The sequence below is a fragment of the Fundulus heteroclitus genome, unplaced genomic scaffold (genome assembly GCF_011125445.2).
Source record: "Fundulus heteroclitus isolate FHET01 unplaced genomic scaffold, MU-UCD_Fhet_4.1 scaffold_198, whole genome shotgun sequence".
Lineage (NCBI taxonomy): Eukaryota > Metazoa > Chordata > Actinopteri > Cyprinodontiformes > Fundulidae > Fundulus > Fundulus heteroclitus.
The window spans coordinates 238,213-260,906 of record NW_023396609.1 but is presented as its reverse complement, the minus strand read 5'-3'; the positions used below and the strand labels follow the sequence as shown (position 1 = coordinate 260,906).

At 40.1% G+C, this 22,694-nt stretch overlaps 1 protein-coding gene across 3 annotated transcripts in view; it reads left to right on the top strand.

Moving 5' to 3' along the window:
• Positions 1-519: 519 nt before the first annotated feature.
• Positions 520-22,694, top strand: part of kdm4ab (lysine (K)-specific demethylase 4A, genome duplicate b) — a 59,967-nt gene continuing 37,792 nt past the window's right edge. For all 3 annotated transcript variants that reach the window (XM_036129659.1, XM_036129658.1, XM_036129657.1), the window contains exons 1-9: positions 520-646; positions 3,415-3,577; positions 5,328-5,503; positions 5,609-5,723; positions 5,867-6,060; positions 9,231-9,280; positions 11,029-11,132; positions 11,761-11,898; positions 19,790-20,022. In XM_036129659.1, the coding sequence (XP_035985552.1) occupies positions 3,440-3,577; positions 5,328-5,503; positions 5,609-5,723; positions 5,867-6,060; positions 9,231-9,280; positions 11,029-11,132; positions 11,761-11,898; positions 19,790-20,022 (1,148 nt within the window). In that variant the 5' untranslated portion in view covers positions 520-646; positions 3,415-3,439. The remainder of the gene's footprint in view (positions 647-3,414; positions 3,578-5,327; positions 5,504-5,608; positions 5,724-5,866; positions 6,061-9,230; positions 9,281-11,028; positions 11,133-11,760; positions 11,899-19,789; positions 20,023-22,694) is intronic.

The following is a 22,694-nucleotide window of genomic DNA, read 5'->3' as shown; positions in this document are numbered from 1 at the left end:
CGCATGAACGCGCAGTTGTCTCAGATAACTCAATCCAGCCATACTAATCATAAACAACAGGTGTGATGAAGAACCCAATTAGCCAGATCATGATTAGCCGGATGAAATCATCTTGGATGTCTCATTTGATCTTGGATGTTTTAAGCAACGTACGAAGAACGGACCCCAGATTTCTGCCCTGCACTGTTTATTGAAGACATTTTATGAGGCTCTATAGTTTAGTAGAGGAACTCTGTCTTACTGAAACACAACAAGACCCTGTTCATTAAAGAAGTTTATGCCACTTCTTTTACTTGTTTTAGCCTGAACACTGTTACCTCCACTGCTTGTCTGTTTCCTGTGTATGGTGTAAATTGAAATAATAATAATAATAATAATAATAATAATAGTAATAATAATAATAATACAGAGCAATGTTAACTAAATAATGATTGGTTAAACAAATGGGCTATTTTGACTGGCTGAAAGAACTGAGGAAGGACCTCCCCTTTGATCGCTATGTAAACAAACATGCACTGAGCATGCGTGCAGCGTGACGGGAGTAATGGAGGACTGTCTGTGGTAACCGAAAGGATTTCATCTGTTTGTGCTCTGGTTCTTTGCTCTCTGAGAAGAAGCCCCTTGTCTACACCTCAGCGCGTATAAGGTAATGTCTCTCACTGAAAAAAAAGAAAAAAAACACTCGCTGGCTGAAAGGTGGAGTTTGCTTTGAGTTTGCCAAGAAGAAAGTGAGCGACAGCAAACGAGCCATGTTTGCTACTTGTTTAGCTGAAAGCGGAGCAGCTGTCAGATCCCTGAGAGCTCCGCACTCCTCCTTCTCAGCTCCATCTCCGGCAGCTCAGATGTTAGCCGCTGGGATGTGGTGGTCATCGGCTGGCGGGTAAAGAGTTGGTGAACTGTGAGTGGTCAGAGTGTGAGGCAGAATGTCGGCCATCATTTAGCTCCCAGCGCTGCAGTCTGACAGCGAGGTACAGCCAGCCGTGTTCTGTCACAGAGGATGAACACATGTTGCTCCACATTCCCCAGACTTAATGCTGATGTGGTCACTTTGGAAAGTCTAGCATCGCCTCGCTGCCTGCTCAGATATGCCTGTTTTAGGATGGATGGATGGAGGGATGGATGGATGGATGGATGGATGGATGGATGGAGGGAGAAAGGGTCTTTGAAGGATGTCGAAGTTTAACGAGCTTAATAGTTCTGAAAGTGTTCAGTCTAAGAGGGTTCTAATGGGCCCAGCTGTAAGGAATGCCTTCAGGTTTAGTGGAGCTTGAGATTCTGTGGAACATGAAGTGATCAGAGATGGAATACTAATTGGTAGATGATCTCTGACCTCATGGTGGGTTAGCTTGAACCAACTTTCAGAATGGAAAGTTCCTGTAGAGTGGTGGCCTCCATATTGTTTGGAAATGGTTGTATGGGTTGAAGCGATTGCTTCACATGTCTTTGGATGTTGATGCTGCCTGGTAGTGATGGTGAGATGAAGCCTCATGAGGCACTGAACCACTTGAGTCAACTGGTCCAAGAAAGGGTTCATTTCTTGGAGCTTCATGTGCACACGACACCACCTACTGGCCAGGTGTATAATCACAGCCAGCTGTATCTCCCTCTTTTCAGCTCAATGCACTTCTAGACTGTTACAGTTTATTCTCATCACCTTTCACAGCGACAGGTTTCTCAGTCAGTCACCGCGCTGATCAGACAAATCTCTATTGCTCTCGTCAGTGCGGCGGTGTGGTGGGCGGATTTTACCCCCGTTGGTGCGCTGCGGGGAAAATGCATAACTAAATACTGTAAAGGGCTCCTATAAAGGGAACAGGGATACTGACAGGTCTCAGATGAAGCCCCTGATGTTACAAGTTCTTTAAAATGACCCTTAAAGGTATACTATGCAACCGGGGTTGATTTTCCAGCGAGGCTCCCCCCAGAGGGCGAAAGTAAAAGTGCACTGTCATAAAGATGCTCAGCTGTTCTGGTTTCTCCATCAAGCCAGGCGCGGTTGTTTTGAGCTTAGCAGACAGGAGAAGGCAACGAAAAGTGGAAAAAACGGCAGTACAAACAATGACTAACAGTGAAGGTATGAACATCAGGGTTTTCCTGCAGTGCTATCTTGGCGAGGCCGCCGCCTCGCCAACATTCAAAAAAAATAAATTAATAATAATAATTTTAAAAAAAACTCAATATGCTTGCATGTTTATTTGACGTTAACACGCGGTTCTTTGTTGTTGCTTTTGCGCGTGCATATAGTGAATGGCAGGGCAAAAACACATGGAGTTCTCTCCGTAAAGCGAGACCGACTCTCGCGATGCACCAGACTTCTGAGCCTGTGGGTGCAGGCCGAGGGCTCCTGCAATTGCAAGTGCAGTATTTCCCCCACAGACCACCAGGGCGGCCGAGAAAACCTTTGTTCGACCTGAAATGACTCATTTAATCATCCAAAACGGTATGGAACACATTAATTAACTGAAAAATGTTGCATAGTATGCCTTTAAAAGTGCACACCTGAATTACAGCGCGAGGCAGCAGCCCACCAAAGCGACACTGATTCTATGTTGTTAAAAACAAAATAGCATGAAACACAGCTACCAACTCTCCTATTGGCTTTAACTGGCACACGTTGCTACCGATGTGAGGACATTAAACGTAGTGATTCACGTTTTGAATGGTGAACGGTGATAAAAGCACCTGCTCAGAGGGAAAGGGGGGGGGGGGGAGCAAGCGCTGAGGCACAGAAATACGGTGCATGTAGTTAAAAAATGCAGAATTAATAAAAACGAAACTTATAAACAGACCAATTGGCGTTTTAAACTGCATCTGGTTAGCAGAACTGTTTTCTGATCCAGCGTGCAGCCATGACTGGTTCTGAATGAACCGGTCATCTGGCAAAATCTGAGCCACTTCTTGAAGCAGTCATGTGATGCAGCCGGGCAGCGAGGCTTCAGACGTCATCGTTTTCAGCTCCTCACTACTGCCTGGGTTCTTGACATTGGGTTAACGCATATTTGAATGTTTCAGAGCAGCAAACTAACATAAGTTGAGTCTTTATAGATGGTGGGACCCCTTTCCACCGCTGTATGTGGAAGCAGGTCCTTGGCAGATAGCAGATCCAGATCACTGACTTTCTGTGGACTTCCTCCAGATGCAGTTAGTTTGCTCTCACTGCTCCTGCATTTTCACTGTTTTCTTTAAGTGTATCCTGACAACATATTTGTTTTTGTGCATTTGAGTTTAATGTGCCCACAGTGTGAATATATTTAACCCATTAAGAGGTATTGCATCATTGAGGCTTTTAAGGGTTCTCTCCGTTACACAAACTGGAAAGTGTTTCCAAGTAGGTCTTTTCTAAATGAGTTGATGCAGATATGGAACCAGGGGAACCAGCCCATAACCTGCTGTGTCTGTCTTTCCCATTAACAGTCCTTGTGAAACTTGGGATGCTAAGATGACTACAGACACTCCAGCCCAAACTGCTGATTTTGGGGTGGCGACGTTCACTCCTTCCAAAGAAGAGTTTAAGAACTTTGTCCGGTATGTTGCCTTCATGGAGTCACAAGGCGCACACAAAGCTGGAATGGCCAAAGTAAGCAGATTCTTTTACTGTTCAGCTGGATCTTTGTTTTTTGGGGGGGATTTAGTGTGTTCAGAAATAATTTCTTCTTTAGCAAATTTAGCTGAAAGATGCATCATTTTATGCAAGTTTTAATAAGGAAATATTCTGTGTATTTTCCATGAGATTGATTTGTAAAATTTAAGCGACATAGGAAGTGCAAGTGCATGCTTTCACATTCATTGTGGGAAATATGCTCAGTGCAGCTGCGCAGCTTTGGTCCGTCCATCGTCTTCCGCTTATCCGGGGTCGGGTCGCGGGGGTAGCAGCTTCAGTAGGGAGGCCCAGACGTCCCTCTCCCCAGCCACTTGGGCCAGCTCCTCAGGAGGAATCCCAAGGCGTTCCCAGGCCAGCAGGGAGACATAGTCCCTCCAGCGTGTCCTGGGTCTTCCCCTGGGCCTCCTCCCAGTGGGACGTGCCCGGAACACCTCACCAGGGAGGCGTCCAGGAGGCATCCTGACCAGATGCCCGAGCCACCTCAACTGGCTCCTCTCGACGTGGAGGAGCAGCGGCTCTACTCTGAGTCCTCCCTGGATGATTGAGCTCCTCACCCTATCTCTAAGGGAGAGCCCAGACACACTACGGAGAAAACTCATTTCAGCCGCTTGTATCCAGGATCTCGTTCTTTTGGTCACGACCCAAAGCTCGTGACCATAGATGAGGGTAGGAACGTAGATCGACCGGTAAATCGAGAGCTTCGCCTTTTGGCTCAGCTCTCTCTTCACCACAACGGATCGGTACAGCGCCCGCTTCACAGCAGACGCTGCACCAATCCGCCTGTCGATCTCCCGCTCCGTCTTCCCCTCATTCCTGAACAAGACCCCAAGATACTTGAACTCCTCCACTAGGGGCAGCACATCCTCCCCAACCCGGAGAAGGCACTCTACCCTTTTCCGGTTCAAGACCATGGTCTCGGATTTGGAGGCACTGATTTTCATCCCAGCTGCTTCGCACTCGGCTGCAAACCGCTCCAGTGAGAGCTGTAGATCACGCCCTGATGAAGCCAATAGGAGCACGTCATCTGCAAATAGCAGAGACGCAATCCTAAGGCCACCAAAACGGATCCCCTCAACACCTTGGCTGCGCCTAGAAATTCTGTCGATTAAAGTTATGAACAGAATCGGTGACAAAGGGCAACCTTGGCGGAGTCCAACTCTCACCGGAAACGAGTCCGACTTACTGCCGGCAATGCGGACCAGACTCTGACACCGGTCGTACAGAGACCTGACAGCCCGTATTAAAGGGTCCGGTACTCCATACTCCCAGAGTACCCCCCACAGCTTTGGTCCTCCGCTTCAAATCATTAAGGATCATCAAAGCTTCGGTCATTAAAACCTCAGAGCATGCCGGCTACATATTTGGGTTGAGGTGCTTAAAAGAAGCAAAATAATTCTCCCTAGCTGTATAAATACCTGCCAAATGACTCATATTAGTTTGAGATATGTACATGTTTTCCTTATGTATAGTTTTCATTTGACAAAAGCAAACGTTTTGATATATACAGAGTCATCCTCTAGATGTGAAAATGATAAATACAATTTTTGTGAAGTCCGTTATTAATGTCTTTAAAACCTTTCAAGCAGAATCTGACATTTTCTTTTCAATGTATAACATGTTTGTTGACATCGTGATATAAATCTTTCTTGTAGACTCTGCCGGACGTAAAAAGAATATTTTGTAATTATGCTCTGAAGTTTATCAGCTATGTTTGCTTTACTTGCAGATCATTCCCCCTAAATGCTGGAAACCAAGACATGCATATGATGACATAGATGACCTGCTGATACCTGCTCCTATACAGCAGGTGGTGACTGGCCAGTCGGGCTTGTTTACGCAGTACAACATCCAGAAGAAACCAATGACTGTCCTCGAGTTTCAGAAGACCTCCAACTTGGATAAGTCTGTTTGCATAGTGATCTAGTTTTACTTCGCTTAGTTTGTGATGTTTTGGTCTTAGACTTCACGTTGGTGTTTTTGCCTGTCTCCAAATATGTTGAACTGTAGGTTTTGCAGTCCCAGATATGCGGATTTTGATGAGCTGGAAAGGAAGTTTTGGAAAAACCTGACGTTCAACCCCCCACTATATGGAGCTGATGTCAGTGGGACACTGTTTGATCCGGTGAGTGATGACTAGAGAAAGCGCGCTGACCCTTCATCTTGACCTAAGAATCTTTGATTTTCACAGCCATATCTAGGATTCCTTCTGTTTCTGACCAAACATGTATTATCGCTCACAGTTTCCTGTGACTTCTTCTTCTGCAGGATGTGTCTGAGTGGAACATGGCCCACCTCAACACAATCCTGGACACTGTGGAGAGTGAGAGTGGAACGAAGATAAAAGGAGTTACTACTCCATGCCTGTATTTTGGGATGTGGAAGAGTGCATTTGCTTGGCACACAGAGGATATGAATCTGTACAGCATTAACTACCTGCACTATGGCGAGCCCAAGTCCTGGTAAATTTAAAGGTTTACAATGTTTGTTCCAGACCTTTTGCAGAGGTCCACACAGGATTTTACAGGTTTCCATGGGTCATTAAAAAGCATTAAGTCATTAATTTATTTATTTTTTTAATTAAGGCCTTAATTGGCATTAAAAGTCATTAAATGTGATTATCGTGGCATTTAAAACGCCTTTTTTTTCCTAAAAAAATACGTTCATAAAAACAGTTTCGTCAGATATATTATACCAGATATAACTGATTCCTCGTGTTTGCGCTGAACCAAACACGCTGAACTGCTTCCGGTTGATCGTAAAGCCGTATGTTTTTACAATGTTCGGAAAAGAAGCTCGAGGCGCAGAAAGATTTAGAGAATGGGAAAATGCAAATTTCAACAAAAGTGGATGGAAAACGAGGAATTGGGGACATGGCTGCAGCCTGTCAACGGTAAGGATGACGAAGGATTTTGCCGTGTTTGTAAAAAAAAATTAAGCTTTGCATAATGAGTGTCAATGCTTCACGATCTCACATGAAGTCTGACAGGCAGTGGTGTAGTTCAGGGGGTACGCGGGTATACGGCGCATACCCACTTATTTTTCAGTCAGCATTGCGTATACCAACTTCTAGAGCAATATTTGTGTCTTTTGTTTGAGCGCGCAGTGAGACAGGTATTCAGCATTTTAAACATAACGTGCGCGCCCTCAAAACTGATAAACTCTTCTCAATCCACTATACTATATTTTTCCCATAGACATAATATATAATGTCTATGGTTCCTCCGTTCGCTCGACTGTCTGCGTGCTCGTGACTTCAAAAACTGTCCATCTCACCAGCCAATCACAGACAGGTTTCTTTCCATCCAATCAGAGTATGACTTGCAAATACTGCATTCAGATGGATTAAATCAAAATGCTGGAGCTTTTGACAGAAATTACTAAACATAACGGTGGGATTGAGGAAAAAACAGCAACCAATAAACAAATTAATATTTTAGCCTAAAATATTTAGTTTAAAATAATTCCTTGAGTTACTAAGTGAGGTGTGAAAAATGTTTTTGTCTCTTTTCTTTCCAGCTTCTGGGTAATGATGCAAAAGTTTCTTGTGATCATAATCATCATCATTGTCATCATTATTTAAAGAGCACTTTAACAGGAGGTAAAGCAAAATAACATCTAATAAAATGTCTTGGGTCTAGACTGAACCGTTTAAAATAATGCTAACAATAATAGTTATTATTATCATTGTTAATAATAATAATTAATAATAATAATAAAAAAAACAACTTGATATCAAACATAATAGAACCTTCCAGCACAGCAGAAATACGAGTACCAAGAAAAGTTGAGTAAGATAGAATCTCAGTAAGGTTGAAGGCTAATGAGTAAAAATAGGTTTTAAGACAGGTTTTAAAACTAAACCTTTGTAAATTTGTACATTTGTCAAATGTACAAAGGTAAGGCGTTCTATAACTTAGGAGCCCCGACAGAGAAGGCCCTGTTCCCTCTAAGCTTCTGCTCAGAACTGAATGACTGAGCAGCTGGTCAGCAGACGTGAATGAGCAGTAGGGGTGTAAAGGTGAAGGAGAAGCTCATTTAAGTAAGATGGACAAAGCTGTTTAAAACCTTAAAAACAAACAGAAGTTCTTTAAACTGAACTCTAAGATAAGCAGGCAACCAGTGAAGGGAGGTCAGGATGGGGTAATGCACTTTATTTATGTTTTCCCATTAAAAGGTGCAGCAGCGTTTGAACCAGCTGCAGACATTTGAGTGAGGACTGACCGATTCAGAGATATAGAGAATTACACTAATCCATATTCCATATTTTCGCCTTGAAAGAATAGGTTTTACCTTTCCTTTGTTCCTTAAATGATAAATATTCAGGCGGGCGGGGCGGGGGGTCAGGCAGGCAGGCAGGCACTTGTTGATGGCTGTAACAAAGACCCGGTTCGTTACTGTGAAGTAGGCACATAACTCTTACCTGAAACACTGGAACATGCACATAGCACTTTAAAGTTTTGACTAATTTGCACATCCCCAGGCTCCAGCCTGTAGAAATAAGAATGATGAATGTGATTTGGTAATATCTTTTAAGCGTCAGTGTGCAGTGTATGTGGTATGCTTTAAAGGGTTTTAGAGTGGTGTAATGTATTTTTTTTTTCTAACCTTCTTCTTGTGTCCGGGTGTCTGGCAAAAAGATTCCCCAGAGACCAGACACCAATTTGAAACCTTTCAGGCCAGACCAAGAACACAGAAGGCAGGAGGGAGTGGTTTGCTGGTTTTAGAATTGCTGGAGAATTATTTATTGTAATTGTGTTTAATTTTTGGATTTTGTCTATTTAATTAGTGGGTTTATTTCTACATAATTATTGGTGTTTTTTTTGGAGGAATTTTACATTGTTGGGTGTGGCCCCTTTAAAAAGCCATCTTGTTCATTCATGAGGGAGTTGGATTGAGGGGAGTTTTGGAGTGTCACCTGCTGTTCTGCTGCTACTAGGTAAAACCTTAACTGCTTAACCTCCATGCACATTCTGAATGCACTTGCACTTTTTGGACTTTTTTTATTGAAAATAAAAAGACATGGAAACTGAGGACATCAAAACTGCTTGACTTTTCAATTTTTGTTTATTGCTACCAAACTTGTTTGTTCCACCGCTCGTGCCAACCTGACCGCACTGATCCACACGGTGGGATAGTGTCGACAATGGCATTAAAATGATTTCTAAGAGCATACAAAGCAATAAATTAGAGTTACTCATTCCTGTATAAACCCTGTTTATAGTGTTGTAGCAAAGAGTAGTTATTTTCCTCTGCAAAATTGAAACGACATTAGGTGTCATCACAACATCACTCGTACAGCATAAAACAGGCTTCATGATTTGAAGAATGATTCGACAGGACCCTAAACTACAAACAAACATGTAAATCTTTCAAATGTGGCTTCTTTAAACAAAGCATTCAGTACATTTTCACACCGACGATAGATTTTTCAGTTATTGGACTAAGGCACTGAATGTTTTAACTAGTTTATGAAGTTTAATTTGGACCCACTGAATGGGTCATTTATAGCTGATAACACAACTGCTTACCAGTCTGTCACATTAGTAGTTTGCTTTCAGTAGACACTTACTAATCCTACTTTGAATAACTATCTCCCTTTTTTTTTTTTTTTTTTTTTTTAAATGTACAGGTATGTTGTCCCACCAGAACATGGCAGGAGACTGGAGCGGCTTGCCAAAGGTAGATGTATATTTTGTTTTTATTCATTCAAATAAGAGGTCATAACTATTATGTTTTCTTTTTGTTGTTATTGTTTGTTTGAATTAGCTCATAGGCTGCTCCAGACAGTCCCTAAAACTAGGCTGAAGCTCAGAGGAGACAGAGCATTTGCTGTTGCTGCTTTCAAGTTCTGGAATAACCTACCCTTGAGTTTCAGACAGGCCTCCTCTTTTCCCTGTTTTTAAATCTTGTATCAGATCTTGTCTTGTATTTTATGGCATCATAAAATACTCCAGCTGTGAACCTGATTTTTGATGTTTTGTGTGTGTATTTTTTATTTTTTATTTTTTTTTTTTACTTATTTTCCTAATTTATTCTTGTCTTAATGTACAGCACTTTGGCCACCACTGTGGGTTTTTAAAATGTGCTAAGAAATAAAGCTGATTGATAAAATTTATCATAAATTAAAAGGTTTCATTTAGAGAATCCAGTCCAAAGATCACACTGTTTAATTTGAAAAATTCACTTGTTGAAGTATTTTAAGTGGCGTTGCTTTCATTGTATGAGGAAGTGGAATATAAATATACTCTGAGAATATTTTCTATTGGCGTCACCAACAGGTGTGTTAGTGTGTCCTTCCAAGTTTCTCCTCATGAGTGTGATCCATTCAGTTGGCTGTAGTTGGTTTAATAAATCATGGAGTCTGCGATACTCAGCAGGTTCATTTAAGAGTGGAGGCTAGTCTCTTGCTGTGAACACCCACTCTGTCTGTGACCCCTAAAAAAGTGGCGAGTTCCCAGGCTTTGCAGTGCAGAAAAAGAGACAAATTCCTTGTGTTTTATTTCTCAGTCTGATTGTGTCAGCTGCAGCATTAATTAGTTATGTGATTGAAACGATGACAAGGATATAACAGCCAAGAGTTGGATATTCAGATTGGATTTAAAGGCTGGAATATGCTCTAAGCTGGGTTGTCTTAATGAATCATATCTTCTGCTACACCCTTTTGCATTTGTTAGTGAGTTCAGCTTCGAAGGCTTGTTCAAATCATAAGGTTACTACACACACAAACTGCACAATTGCATACTGTTACAAGTGTTGCTGATAGCCAGTTACAGCATAAAGTCATGGACAGGATGTTTTCACGGACTGTGAAAACATCCCACCTGGTGAAGAAGGCCCAACAACGGCTCTTCTTCCTAAGAAAACTGAAACACACTGGACTTTCTACTCAGCTGCTAATAAACGTTTAAAGAGCTACAATCGAAAGCATCGTGTGTTTTAACGTAACAGTGTGGTATGGGAGCTGCACGGCACAGGAGAGGAAGGATCTAGCAGGGGTGGTGAGGTTGGCACGGGGTTAAAGTGTACAAGATCTGGATGCAGTTAATGCTGCATGAGCCCAGAAAAGGGCCAGAAGTATTGCCATGGATCCCACCCACCTGGGTAATGTACTGTTTGTCCCACTTCCATCGGGTAAATTAAATCAGAAACTAAAAACGGCTACTTTCCCTAAGCTGTGAGGACTATCGCCCCCTGCTGAGAATGAAATGAACCACCAGCCCAGTCCATAATGTGTTGCATGTTTCCAAACATGCAGTTGGTTCCACAGGTTCTTGATCTGATGGAGAATTGTTTACTTTTAATGAGCAATGCTGTGAGTTTAGATGGGGTATTACAACATTTTAAAAGTAAAGGAGTTGATAAGATAACAAGTGTGGTTTTAGCTTCAGCTTTATTGAATGTCTGAGTTTTTTTTCCTGCTTTTCCAGGTTTCTTTCCTGGGAATGCTCAGAGCTGTGAAGCCTTCTTGCGGCACAAGATGACTTTGATTTCACCCTCAATCCTTAAAAAATACGGTATACCATATGAGAAGGTAATGCCACTTTCTTTTGAGTTTATATTGTGATCAGCTTGTATGTTCAGTCCAGAAGCTAAATAGCTAAATCAAAGGAACATGACTAACCAAATCAGTCTTTAACCGTTAACTGATGATTCTAAACAGTCCTCAGGCAAGAGTTGCCCAGTAATGGACCAATGAACAAGTGAGCCTCTTGCTCCTGTCTCTCAGGGACCTACCATTTGTGGATCAGTTTCAACCCCCAATTTTGTGTAAGAATCTTTCAGTTGATCAGCATACATGTTGATCACAGAACAAAAGGTTGAACTGAAACGGGCTACCTTTTCTTTCAGTTCTTCCAGCTAAATAAAATGATCAACATTTGAATCCATTATCCCTTCTGATTTGTATCCAAGTCTTCAAATATAATCTGGAGTGAATTAATTGACCTACATTGCTGGAGTGTTTATAAAACTACAACTTCTGGTATTGTTTAGAGTTTTGTCTTAGGTTTGATTTACAGATTTGTCTTGCATTATACTTTAACATTACTTTTGTGGACTATGCAAGTGGTGATTTATGTTTAAGTAACTAGATGAGAAAAGTCAGATGGAATATAAATCCTTTGAAAAGTATGCTTCTGTTCTTTATTCTGTCATGTTAGGTCACTCAGGAAGCTGGCCAGTTCATTGTTACGTTCCCATATGCCTATCATGCTGGTTTCAACCATGGTTTCAACTGTGCTGAGTCCACCAACTTTGCTACGCAGCGATGGATTGATTATGGAAAACAAGCTAAATTGGTATGTCATATGTTTTATTACCAAATGAAATATCTCCCTTGTTACAGTAAAGCAGGTAAAGATAAAATGTCTAGCTTGTAAGTATTGAGGTCATGGCACTGCTTAGATATAGCAAAAGAGTAAATCAAAGGAAAAGAACAGTTAAAAACAAGTTGGTCCCTTTTCTGGAGCTGGTGACAGCTCAGTCCACCTAATAAAAAAAATAAATAAATAAATAAATAAATAAATAAATAAATAATATATATATATATATATATATATATATATATATATATATATATATATATATATATATATATATATATATATATATATATATATATAATCGTGTCTAAAAGCCCTTGGTATGCTGGAGGAAGTCATACAGAGTGACGTTTGGCCTTATTTTCGTAAAATGATCACAGAACTTCTTGAAAGCAGTGTTCCCTTGATTTTCTGCATTGATGTTTCCAATTTTGATATACCTCACAAAATTAAAATAGATCTATTTAAATGGATGGCTTTTTTTTTTTTTATTGTTCGCTGATTACAGATATTCTCACTGAGTATTTTTTTTCTTTCCATAACAGTTTAAATGAGGATTAGTTTAAAGAAGTCCAGTCAACAAGGAAAAATCAGTGGCTCATTAGCTATACCTAAAACTAATACGTTCGTGGTGATTTCATGAATTTAGCCTTAATCAATAAGAAAATAAAAGCATAAATTGTCGTCTTGATCACTGAGTCTGGGGGTGGCCATTATTGCCCATATTTGGGCAAAAACCTGTGAAAAAACATTATTCATCTTCAGATAAAACAATATACAGTAAGTGTTTGTCCTGATAGTGTTTACTTGAAAATCATTTTCAATCAGCAATTTAGCGGGACTATTGGAATGCAAGAAGGCGACAGTTGAGGCAGCTACTGTAAGAGCAGTGTGAACGTCGCCCAAGACTGCATTTAGCATCAAAGTAGGCGGGAGGTATGCATGAATTAGGAACTTGTGTTCATTTGACACTTAGTCATTTGGTGTGTGTCACCATAGACATCATATACGTAAACGCGTCATTGGGCGGGTTCTGCCTATGCTGCGATGCGTCAGAGCGTCCGCCATCTTAAATGTGGCAAATCTGCAGTTACTCAGTCACTTAAACAGTATCAGAGGGACTTTAATCTCTGAATATACTTTGTATTCGTAGTATTTTTATTTTTGTAATATTACAAGTTTATTTTCGTATCCCTTTAGCTTCATTCTCCTGAATTTATTCTCCTAAAGAATAAAAATAATTAAAATAATCTAACCTGGTCCTATTACTCCAGGAGTGAAATAATTCTGTGACTATTCTGGAAATGTTCCCTCTTAATTCTCATATGACGTTTTTCTCATTACATTACCACTTTTATGTTTTTTTTTCTTTGTTTTTTTACTTTATTGTCCTAGGTCTTTTTTTCACGTATTAGTAATTATTAGTAAATAAAACCTCTTTAATACTCCCCCAAAAAGTCTGCTCCTAAAGTTTCACACGTGACACGGTTTTATGAAATAATGAAGACCACAATGTTTAGATTTAACAAATTGATCCTTATATTCATAACACATATACACACACAAATATATATATATATACACACACACACAAATATATATATATATATATATATATATATATATATATATATATATATATATATATATATATATATATATATATATATATAGTTGTGGTCAAAAGTGTACATACACTTGTAAAAAAAATCATAATGTTATGGCTGTCTTGAGTCTTCAATAAGTTCTACAACTCTTATTTTTCTGTGATAGAGTGATCGGAACACATACATGTTTGTCACAAAAAACAGTCATAAAGTTTGGTTCTTTCATAAATTTATTATGGGTCTGCTGAAAATGTCACCAAATCTGCTGGGTCAAAAATATACATACAGCAACAAAATTTGTCAACTTTGGTGATGTAGCGAGTTGTGTCAATCAAATTAGCTTCATGTCATGGCCTCTTCACTTCTTCTAAGTGATTCTGATTGACTACAGCTGTTGACTTCTCATGAGCCCATTTAAATAGGGCTCATTTGACCCAGTGATTAGACTCAGCTACAAAAGCTACAATGGGAAAGTCAAAGGAACTCAGTGTGGATCTGAAAAAGCGAATTATTGACTTGAACAAGTCAGGGAAGTCACTTGGAGCCATTTCAAAGCAGCTACAGGTCCCAAGAGCAACTGTGCAGACAATTATACGCAAGTATAAAGTGCATGGAACAGTTGTGTCACTGCCACGATCAGGAAGAAAACGCAAGCTATCACATGCTGCCGAGAGGAGATTGGTCAGGATGGTCAAGAGTCAACCAAGAATCACCAAGAAGCAGGTCTGCAAGGATTTGGAAGCTGATGGAACACAGGTGTCAGTCTCCACAGTCAAGCGTGTTTTACATCGGCATGGACTGAGAGGCTGCCGTGCAAGAAAGAAGCCCTTGCTCCAGAAAAGGCACCTTATGACTCGGCTGAAGTTTGCTGCTGATCACATGGACAAAGATAAAACCTTCTGGAGGAAAGTTTCTCTGGTCAGACGAAACAAAAATTGAGCTGTTTGGCCACAACACCCAGCAATATGTTTGGAGGAGAAAAGGTGAGGCCTTTAATCCCAGGAACACCATGCCTACTGTCAAGCATGGTGGTGGTAGTATTATGCTCTGGGGATGTTTTGCTGCCAGTGGAACTGGTTCTTTGCAGAAAGTAAATGGGATAATGAAGAAGGAGGATTACCTCCAAATTCTGCAGGAAAACTTAAAACCATCAGCCCGAAGGTTGGGTCTTGGGCGCAGTTGGGTGTTCCAACAAGACAATGACCCAAAACACACATCAAAAGTGGTAAAGGAATGGCTAAACCAGGCTAGAATTAAGGTTTTAGAATGGCCTTCCCAAAGTCCTGACTTAAACCCCATTGAGAACATGTGGACAGTGCTAAAGAAACAGGTTCATGCAAGAAAACCATCACATTTAGCTGAACTGCACCAATTCTGTCAAGAAGAGTGGTCAAACATTCGACCTGAAGCTTGCCAGGACCTTGTGGATGGCTACCAAAAGCGCCTAGTTGCCGTGAAAATGGCCAAGGGACATGTAACCAAATACTAATGTTGCTGTATGTATATTTTTGACCCAGCAGATTTGGTGACATTTTCAGCAGACCCATAATAAATTTATGAAAGAACCAAACTTTATGACTGTTTTTTGTGACAAACATGTATGTGTTCCGATCACTCTATCACAGAAAAATAAGAGTTGTAGAACTTATTGAAGACTCAAGACAGCCATAACATTATGATTTTTTTACAAGTGTATGTACACTTTTGACCACAACTGTGTGTGTGTGTATATATATATATATATATATATATATATATATATATATATATATATATATATATATATATATATATATATATATATATATATATATATATATATATATATTTATTATTATTATTTATAATACTTGAAAATCTATATATGCACATCTATGTCTAAATACAATAGTCTGTACTGTATGCAAGCTAAAAACCTTGAAAAAGAATGGTCTGGCACAGCTTTTTCCTAGTGTTGCCACTCTGCAGCTTTATTGTGTCCAGTTTTGCAACATGGTGCAGCCTTAGTTTATAGAAGGCAGATACAAGTAGTGAAATCAGCCAGAATACATTTCCATGCAGCACAGGAATGAGACATCTTCTCAGATCCACTTTCACTACAACAGAACTCAACTTTTTTCTGCCACATACAATATGGCGGTGACGTTGACGTGCGAACCTGCGCCCAACGACGCGTCTACTTATATGACGTCTGTGTGTGTCACATGAACACAAGTTCCTAAGTTCCACACACACACACACACACACACACACACACACACACACACACACACACACAGACATTCAATGATTACATTTCTGAGCGTTTTTTAACAGGTTGTTTAGATCAGAGAGCTACAGTTCCTCACATCATCAGGAAAGTGTTTCACTGATTAATAGCCCCTTTATAAAAAAAGCAGGTTGCCCGGTAACTGTACAGTGAAATGGTATTGCACAATGTTTTGCAGATGATATTCTCATTGTTCGAATTGGCTATAAAAGGCAAGTATACCCAAGATCAGGCTGCGGAGGAGGGACCAGACCATTTACAGTTTTATAAGCAAGACACAAATTAAATGATAATCTTAACTGCTCAATGCTCAGTAGCTTTTATTTCTCCAGTATCCTACAGTGATGGTAGTGCAGGGCTTTTAGAGTGTGTTTATATAAAGACTCAAGAGGTCTTAGAACACTGTCATCTGCCTGACCGAAACAGGTTACACAGTAGGACATTTTTGGAGAAAATCATGGCAAGCATATGTCTTAGTTGCATCTAGTGAGACAATAGCTGTTTCCATCCAATTGTCATTCAAGGTTTGAGCAAACTTTTAAAATGTAGTAAAAAGAATTGTGAATTAGTCTTGTTTCCATGTACTGATTTGGAGTGAATTCACAAAGCTACACAAAGCCTAATTTGGCTACTACCATCTCATGTAGAACAGATTACTAGATCAATGTGTGCTTCTGTGCTTTCTGTCTGTCTTGTTGTGTCTCTGTTCTGTCTTCTGTAACCCCAGTGGGTCGAGGCAGATGACCGTTCATACTGAGCCTGGTTCTGCTGGAGGTTCTCCTCCCTGTTAAAGGAGGGTTTTCCTCTCCATTGTCGCTTCATGTTTGCTCAGTATGAGGGATTGCTGCAAAGCCATCGTCAATAGAGATACTGTCCCCTGTGGCTCTACGCTCTTTCAGGAGGAGTGAATGCTGCTTGTCAAGACTTGATGCAATCTATTGGGTTTCCTTAGATAGGAAACTTTTTGACCAATTTGTATAATCTGATTAAATTTTACCTTTGAAAGTGCCTTGAGATGACATGTATCATGAATTGGCACTATATAAATAAAATTTAATTGAAATGTAATTTAAAAAAGGTGGTTTTCAGGAATGTGTTGCAATTGGGCATGTTGTAATCCAGACCCATCATCAGAAGCATTCAGGTTTGAACTAAGGAGGCCAAACCTCACTGTCCAACAATTGGACTTCTGAAGCAGAAGACGTTTCTTGCCATCCAGGAAGCAAAGCTTCCGGATGGCAAGTGAAACTTTATGCATTTCTTTTTATTGCGACCATTTTCATTACAAAGGCAGCTGATGTATTGATTAAGTCAACCAGAAAGGGCTGAGCTTTTAACATTTTGATCCGAGAACTTTTTAGTTGCAGATTTATCTTTGTTATTCAAAACATATTGCATTATTTGCTAATTTGCATTTTTCCTTTATTTATATTACTCATAAAATAAGTGTAAGTAATTATGTGAAAAATATGCGGCTTGTCAATTTTTTTTTTTTATCCGATTACTTGATAGAATACTCTATTACTAAAATAATCATTTGACAGCCATACATCTGCCCCACTGATCCTCAACACTGGCTCGCTGCAGGGCCGTGTCCACAGCCATGCTCTTTTCACCCACTACACATATGACTGTTCTGCTATCCACCCCATAAACATGGTTGTGAAGTTTGCAAATGACACCAATGTGGTGGGTCTCATATCCAACAATTATGCGACACTACAGAGAGGAGGTCCACTATCTGACATAGTGGTGCATCCTGAATACCAGGAAGACCAAGGCAAGCCATATTTATTTATGAAGCACTTTTCAAAAACAAGACGATTCAAAGTGCTGTACATGAACAGAGAAACATTAGATGTAGGAAAAACAAAGGAATAAGCTAAGTAAATCCTTGACTAGACTTATTTCATAAACAAACATACAGAAAGACTTAATTGTTTCTGTCAATAATAAGAAATAGGCTAAGTATATTCTTGGGGATTTCTGATCTAAAGTAACTTTGTCCAACCTTTCCAAAGCTACAAATGGAATAACTTTTTTTTTTCCTTGTGTCACTGAAACGAGCTTAATCACTAAAAATTCAAAGCTCAATTGTTTATCTTCATAAAGCTAAAGCTTAAGGTCTCTGATCTGACCTTTCTGACATTACAGCTAAAACAGAAAGTAGCATAGTAAGGGAAGAAAGCACAGTAGAGGCGGTGTGTGTGTGTGTGCCTGTGTGTTTTAATGTTTGCGTGTGTTTGTCTGTGAACTGTGGCAGCTAGCTCTCGCAGCCATAGTCTTTGATAGTGATGGAACATTATCAGGTAGTCCAGTGCACTCTGTCCAAGTCACAGATGTCACAGAGCATCTTGTTTACATAACATCCAGGAGAAATTAGGATTGCAGGGGAGCCAGTTTGGATAGCAGCATTTGTTTTGGGCAGGCAGACGCTTGTTTTTCTGTCTGCCTCAATGCCTCATTGGTTCATCTCAATGGTGATTCCAAAAAATGCCAAAATTGTGGTCAATCTGCCAGAGTCAAGCTCCAACCTTTCGCCTAGATCGTTCACATTCTGCCAGCAAGCTCAGAAACCACTGCTAGCCTGCAGTTCTGCTTACACAGCAATTTCAGTGTGATTGCAGGTAGCGGACATATCCCTCACATAGATCAAATAGCCTTAAGACAGGCCAAAACAGCTGCCGGCGTTTTCAGAATATCTCGACACTCCGGGTAAACGGCAGCTCTAAAAAGCAGAAATCCTGTTATCATAAATCCAATTTTGAACAGATTTTCAACATCCTCGAGTAACAAAATGGACAGACACATGATCCTCCTCCCACCATGTGTCCAGCTGCACATGTTCCGTCGGGCACAGGGGCTCTCCTTCGCCCAGTCTTCTCGTTGAGAAAAATTGTTCAGTTGCGTTCAATGCCGCTGACCAGATCTATAATTTACAGTTTTTAAGATGTGTAAAAAGAAGCAGGTAGGGAAACGGGTCAAGGCTAAGGGGGAAAAGGACAGGAGAGAAAAGAAAAGCGTCCGCCTTCACCAAGAAGCAGGAAGAAGAAAGAGGGGGGCGGGGGGGGGATGGCGGCAAAGTCCACGAGAAGGAGTCAAACCCAGAACGCCCTTGTCAAAACCCAAGGCCTCCGTAAGTGGGTTTCACGCTCTATCCCTCCCCTCTTGGAGATCTGTTCAGCTTGGTCCATCTTCTTCATAGAAACTCAGCTTCTCTTTCAAACCGAGTTAAGTAGCTGCATAAATAGCCATTTGCTCTCTTGAAGTATGAGGCCTATTGGTCAACAAACGTTAACAAAAGCATGCGCGCAGCCACAAGGTGACATACAAATACAGCTCGGAGGAATTTTAAGCATAACATAAAGTTTACCATTTTAAAAACTTCAAAACGGTAATTTAAAGCATTGAGAGGTTACTTCATAACCTCGACTGGGATATTTAGCAATAAAACGAAAATCACAGTTTTCTCACAAATTGAAGGTTTTTCATATTTTTCTCAGTTTGTGCGCTGCTGACTTTTTCTTAGTTTTGCTGTGGCAGGTCTCATATGCATCCATTCTTGATTTTCATGATTTTGATTCAGGCCATTCAGGAATATTTGATGGGCCACATCACGCTATGTTTCTATTTTGAACAGCAGGGAATAAAGAAATTCAAAAGACTGCTATATATTTTTCCCTGTGGATAGAAGCGTGGAAACTTGCAAAATTTGTGATTTCAAGAACAAAAATGTCAAGTTCAACAGCAAACATTTTGCTTCTCTTATACAGATTAACCTTTTGCAAAGGAAACCCCATGTTTTATCCTGAAAGAGAACCTGAGAGCCTTGCTATAGCACTTGTCTTTCATAATACAGTTGCTCTTGTTTTTACACTCTCACATTCCTGACATGCTACATCTAACAACGTTAAAGACTTCAACTGGCTTGTTTCAGTTGGTGAACCTGCATTAAACAGCTGTGAAATGTTTCATGTATTGTTTTCCACAGTGTTCTTGTCGTCAAGATATGGTGAAGATATCTATGGATGTGTTTGTACGCAAGTTTCAGCCTGACCGTTACAAATTGTGGAAAGCAGGGAAAGACGACACTCCCATCGACCACTTAAAACCAACTCCAGAGGCAGCTGAGTTCCTCAGAAAAGACGAGAGCCAGTGCTCTCAAGAATTTTCCAGAAAAGTATCGTCTAAGGAACCAATGTCTCCTTCCCAGAAGGACAAAAGGTCTCAACTTACACTCTATCTTTCTGCAGTATTCACTGATCATTCTTCTGTAGATTGGAATTGTAAGAAGTCTATGTTATGAAATCTGAAATGATTTAACTTTGAGTAAATTATCAGTTCTGAAAACATTTAATACATTCTCTATCAGTATTTTTTACTCAGAAATGAACTACTAAGCTCATCAGTTAACAACTCAGAACCTTCCTGTGTTTCATTAAGGCCACCCTTCTTTCAAGTGTGCACTTCAGCAGTGAATCCTTGAACAGTAATGCAGTCTGGAGTACTGTAATGCAGCTTATTTAGTCATTGCATGTGGTAGGTAATTTTATGTCAGAAAACATTGAGGGACATTCGTGAACACCGTCAATTGCATGTCCAAAGGATGCCTTTATAATCAAATCATTGAAAAAAATGTTAATGCCTAGTAACCAGTAACCACGAGATTAGCTACACTGTATGTAACGTGGGTCCATAGATTTTAAATCCGTGCATACCTTTGGATTGTTAAACGTATTCTAAACAATCCTGCAAACAGTCAAACTTTATTTATACTGTCAAGTGTAACACAAAGTGCTTTACAGAGGTAAAAATAAGACAGATAATGAACCACTAATGAACAACACAATAAAATAATTGAATCAAGTAAAAAGGATAAAGTACACGTAATTATGAGATGCTAAAGTGAAAACCATACTTAGAAAATATATAAAAACATTAATAGCAAACAATAAAGTCCAGAATAGTAAAGAACAATGTTCTTAAAACATGAAAGTAATTCTCATAATTCTTAACTTAAGCAGCAATAAGATATAAACAGTTAATTTAAAAGTTCCAAAAAATGTTTTTAAAAAAATTGCTATAAACTTAAACTGAAAGCCAGACTCAACAGATGCGTCTGTAGGTTTCTTTTAAAAACATCCTTTGGGTCTTCAGGAATGTTGTTCCACAGCTGAGTGGCAAAATAAGTTGTGCTATGAGGTCCTTTCTCTGTCCTGTAACAAAGAACTTTTATCCTGATCCTCTGCCATTAATCACTTAATACCTCCCTGATAAAAATCTTAGGACCAGTTAAACAATTCAAATTCTTTACATTTTGCACTGTTGGAAACCCTCAGAAGAAGGTTCTAAGTAGAGATTCAAAGTGCAAAGAGTAGAAATGGGAACAATGGGATACCAAATGTTTATTGTAAACAACAATTTTATTGAATTAGGCTGTCAATCAGCTCATCAAAAGTTTAAGACCACAGCTCAAAAAAAAGAACCACCTAAAACAGAAATTAAAGTGTCAAAGATTTGTTTTGCCATACTTGATGCAAGTGTTTCCAAAAGGCTAGTGGGAATGTTGCTCCAAGTGATGAAGATGGCTTCACAAAGGGCAAAATACTGTCAAACTGATGTCAATTTTGTAAACCTTCCTTGCCGTCCATCCCCAAATGTTCTCAATTGGATTAAGATCACGGGAACACGCAGGATGTTCCAAAAGAGTGATGTTCTCCTGGAAAAAAGTCTTGGTCAGATGGGCATTGTTAATTCTTTGGTTTCACGTGACGTCACAGTGCTGCTTCGCGACACCGCGAAATTCAGATGGAGGGCAGGAGGTGAAGTAGCTGAGGATCTGCCGTCTGAAATAATGCCTATGTTTTGTGTAGTTTACGGCTGCTCCAATCGTTCGAACCGAGAAAAGGATAAGTGCTTTTACAGAATACCAAAGATTGTAGTTCATAAAGGTGAAAATTGTAAGAAGCTCACAGAACGCCGTAAAAAATTGATTTTAAACGTACGTCTGCGGTCTGGAAGAGCAGAGTCTTCCAATGCCCGTGTCTGCAGCGACCACTTCGTCGGAGGTAAGCTATAACGTTATGTTAGCTAACTAACTTGTTTTTGTGGTTGTGTTTATATAGCATAAGGTTGTCGTTAAATGCTCATTTACTTAGTAATGATTAATAAGTTACCGGTAGTCTAATATGGACTTCATTGGGACTGTTTAGGCTGTCTTAGCGCTTTTGGTGACGTTGAGTCGGTAGACTGGGCTCCGTTGGTCAACCTCGGTTACCAAAAAACTAAGCCCAAATCAGAAGCATCTCTTCAACGAGAGAAGAGGATGAAACATAAACAACTGTCAGGCTAACGTTGATGTTAAGATGTGTTGCATGATCGTTGACATTAGAGCCGCTACTGCTAACGCTAGCATCTTTTAACACGTAAAACAATATAAGAACAAACACTCACCCTGGCGAAGACTAAACGATGATCGCCGTGGAGACGTTTGGTGCCGAGGTTGTGGACCCACCCGCTGACAAAGAAGTTATATGCCTCCATACTTTTATAGGCCTTCATTTGCTGTTTGGTGTAATACGATGTCTGAAGGACCAGATAGTTTATGTCAACAGCCTCCACTGTCGGCAAATCTTTAAGGTCCACCGAAAACTCACTCATCTTCATGAGGTACGGGTCACGTCCAACATATCTGTCAATCAACTCCTTGTATCTATGTCTTGATATAGGCTCTAACTCCATTCAATACGGGCTCTCGGTAACGGTGTCCTCCATGTTTACGCTAACTTCATATACGTCCTGCCCTCCATCTGAAATTGCGCCCCCTGGCCGCGTCATAATCATCACGTGACTGAAACCCAGCTATTGTAGCATTGTCCTGCTGAAAAACCCAATCA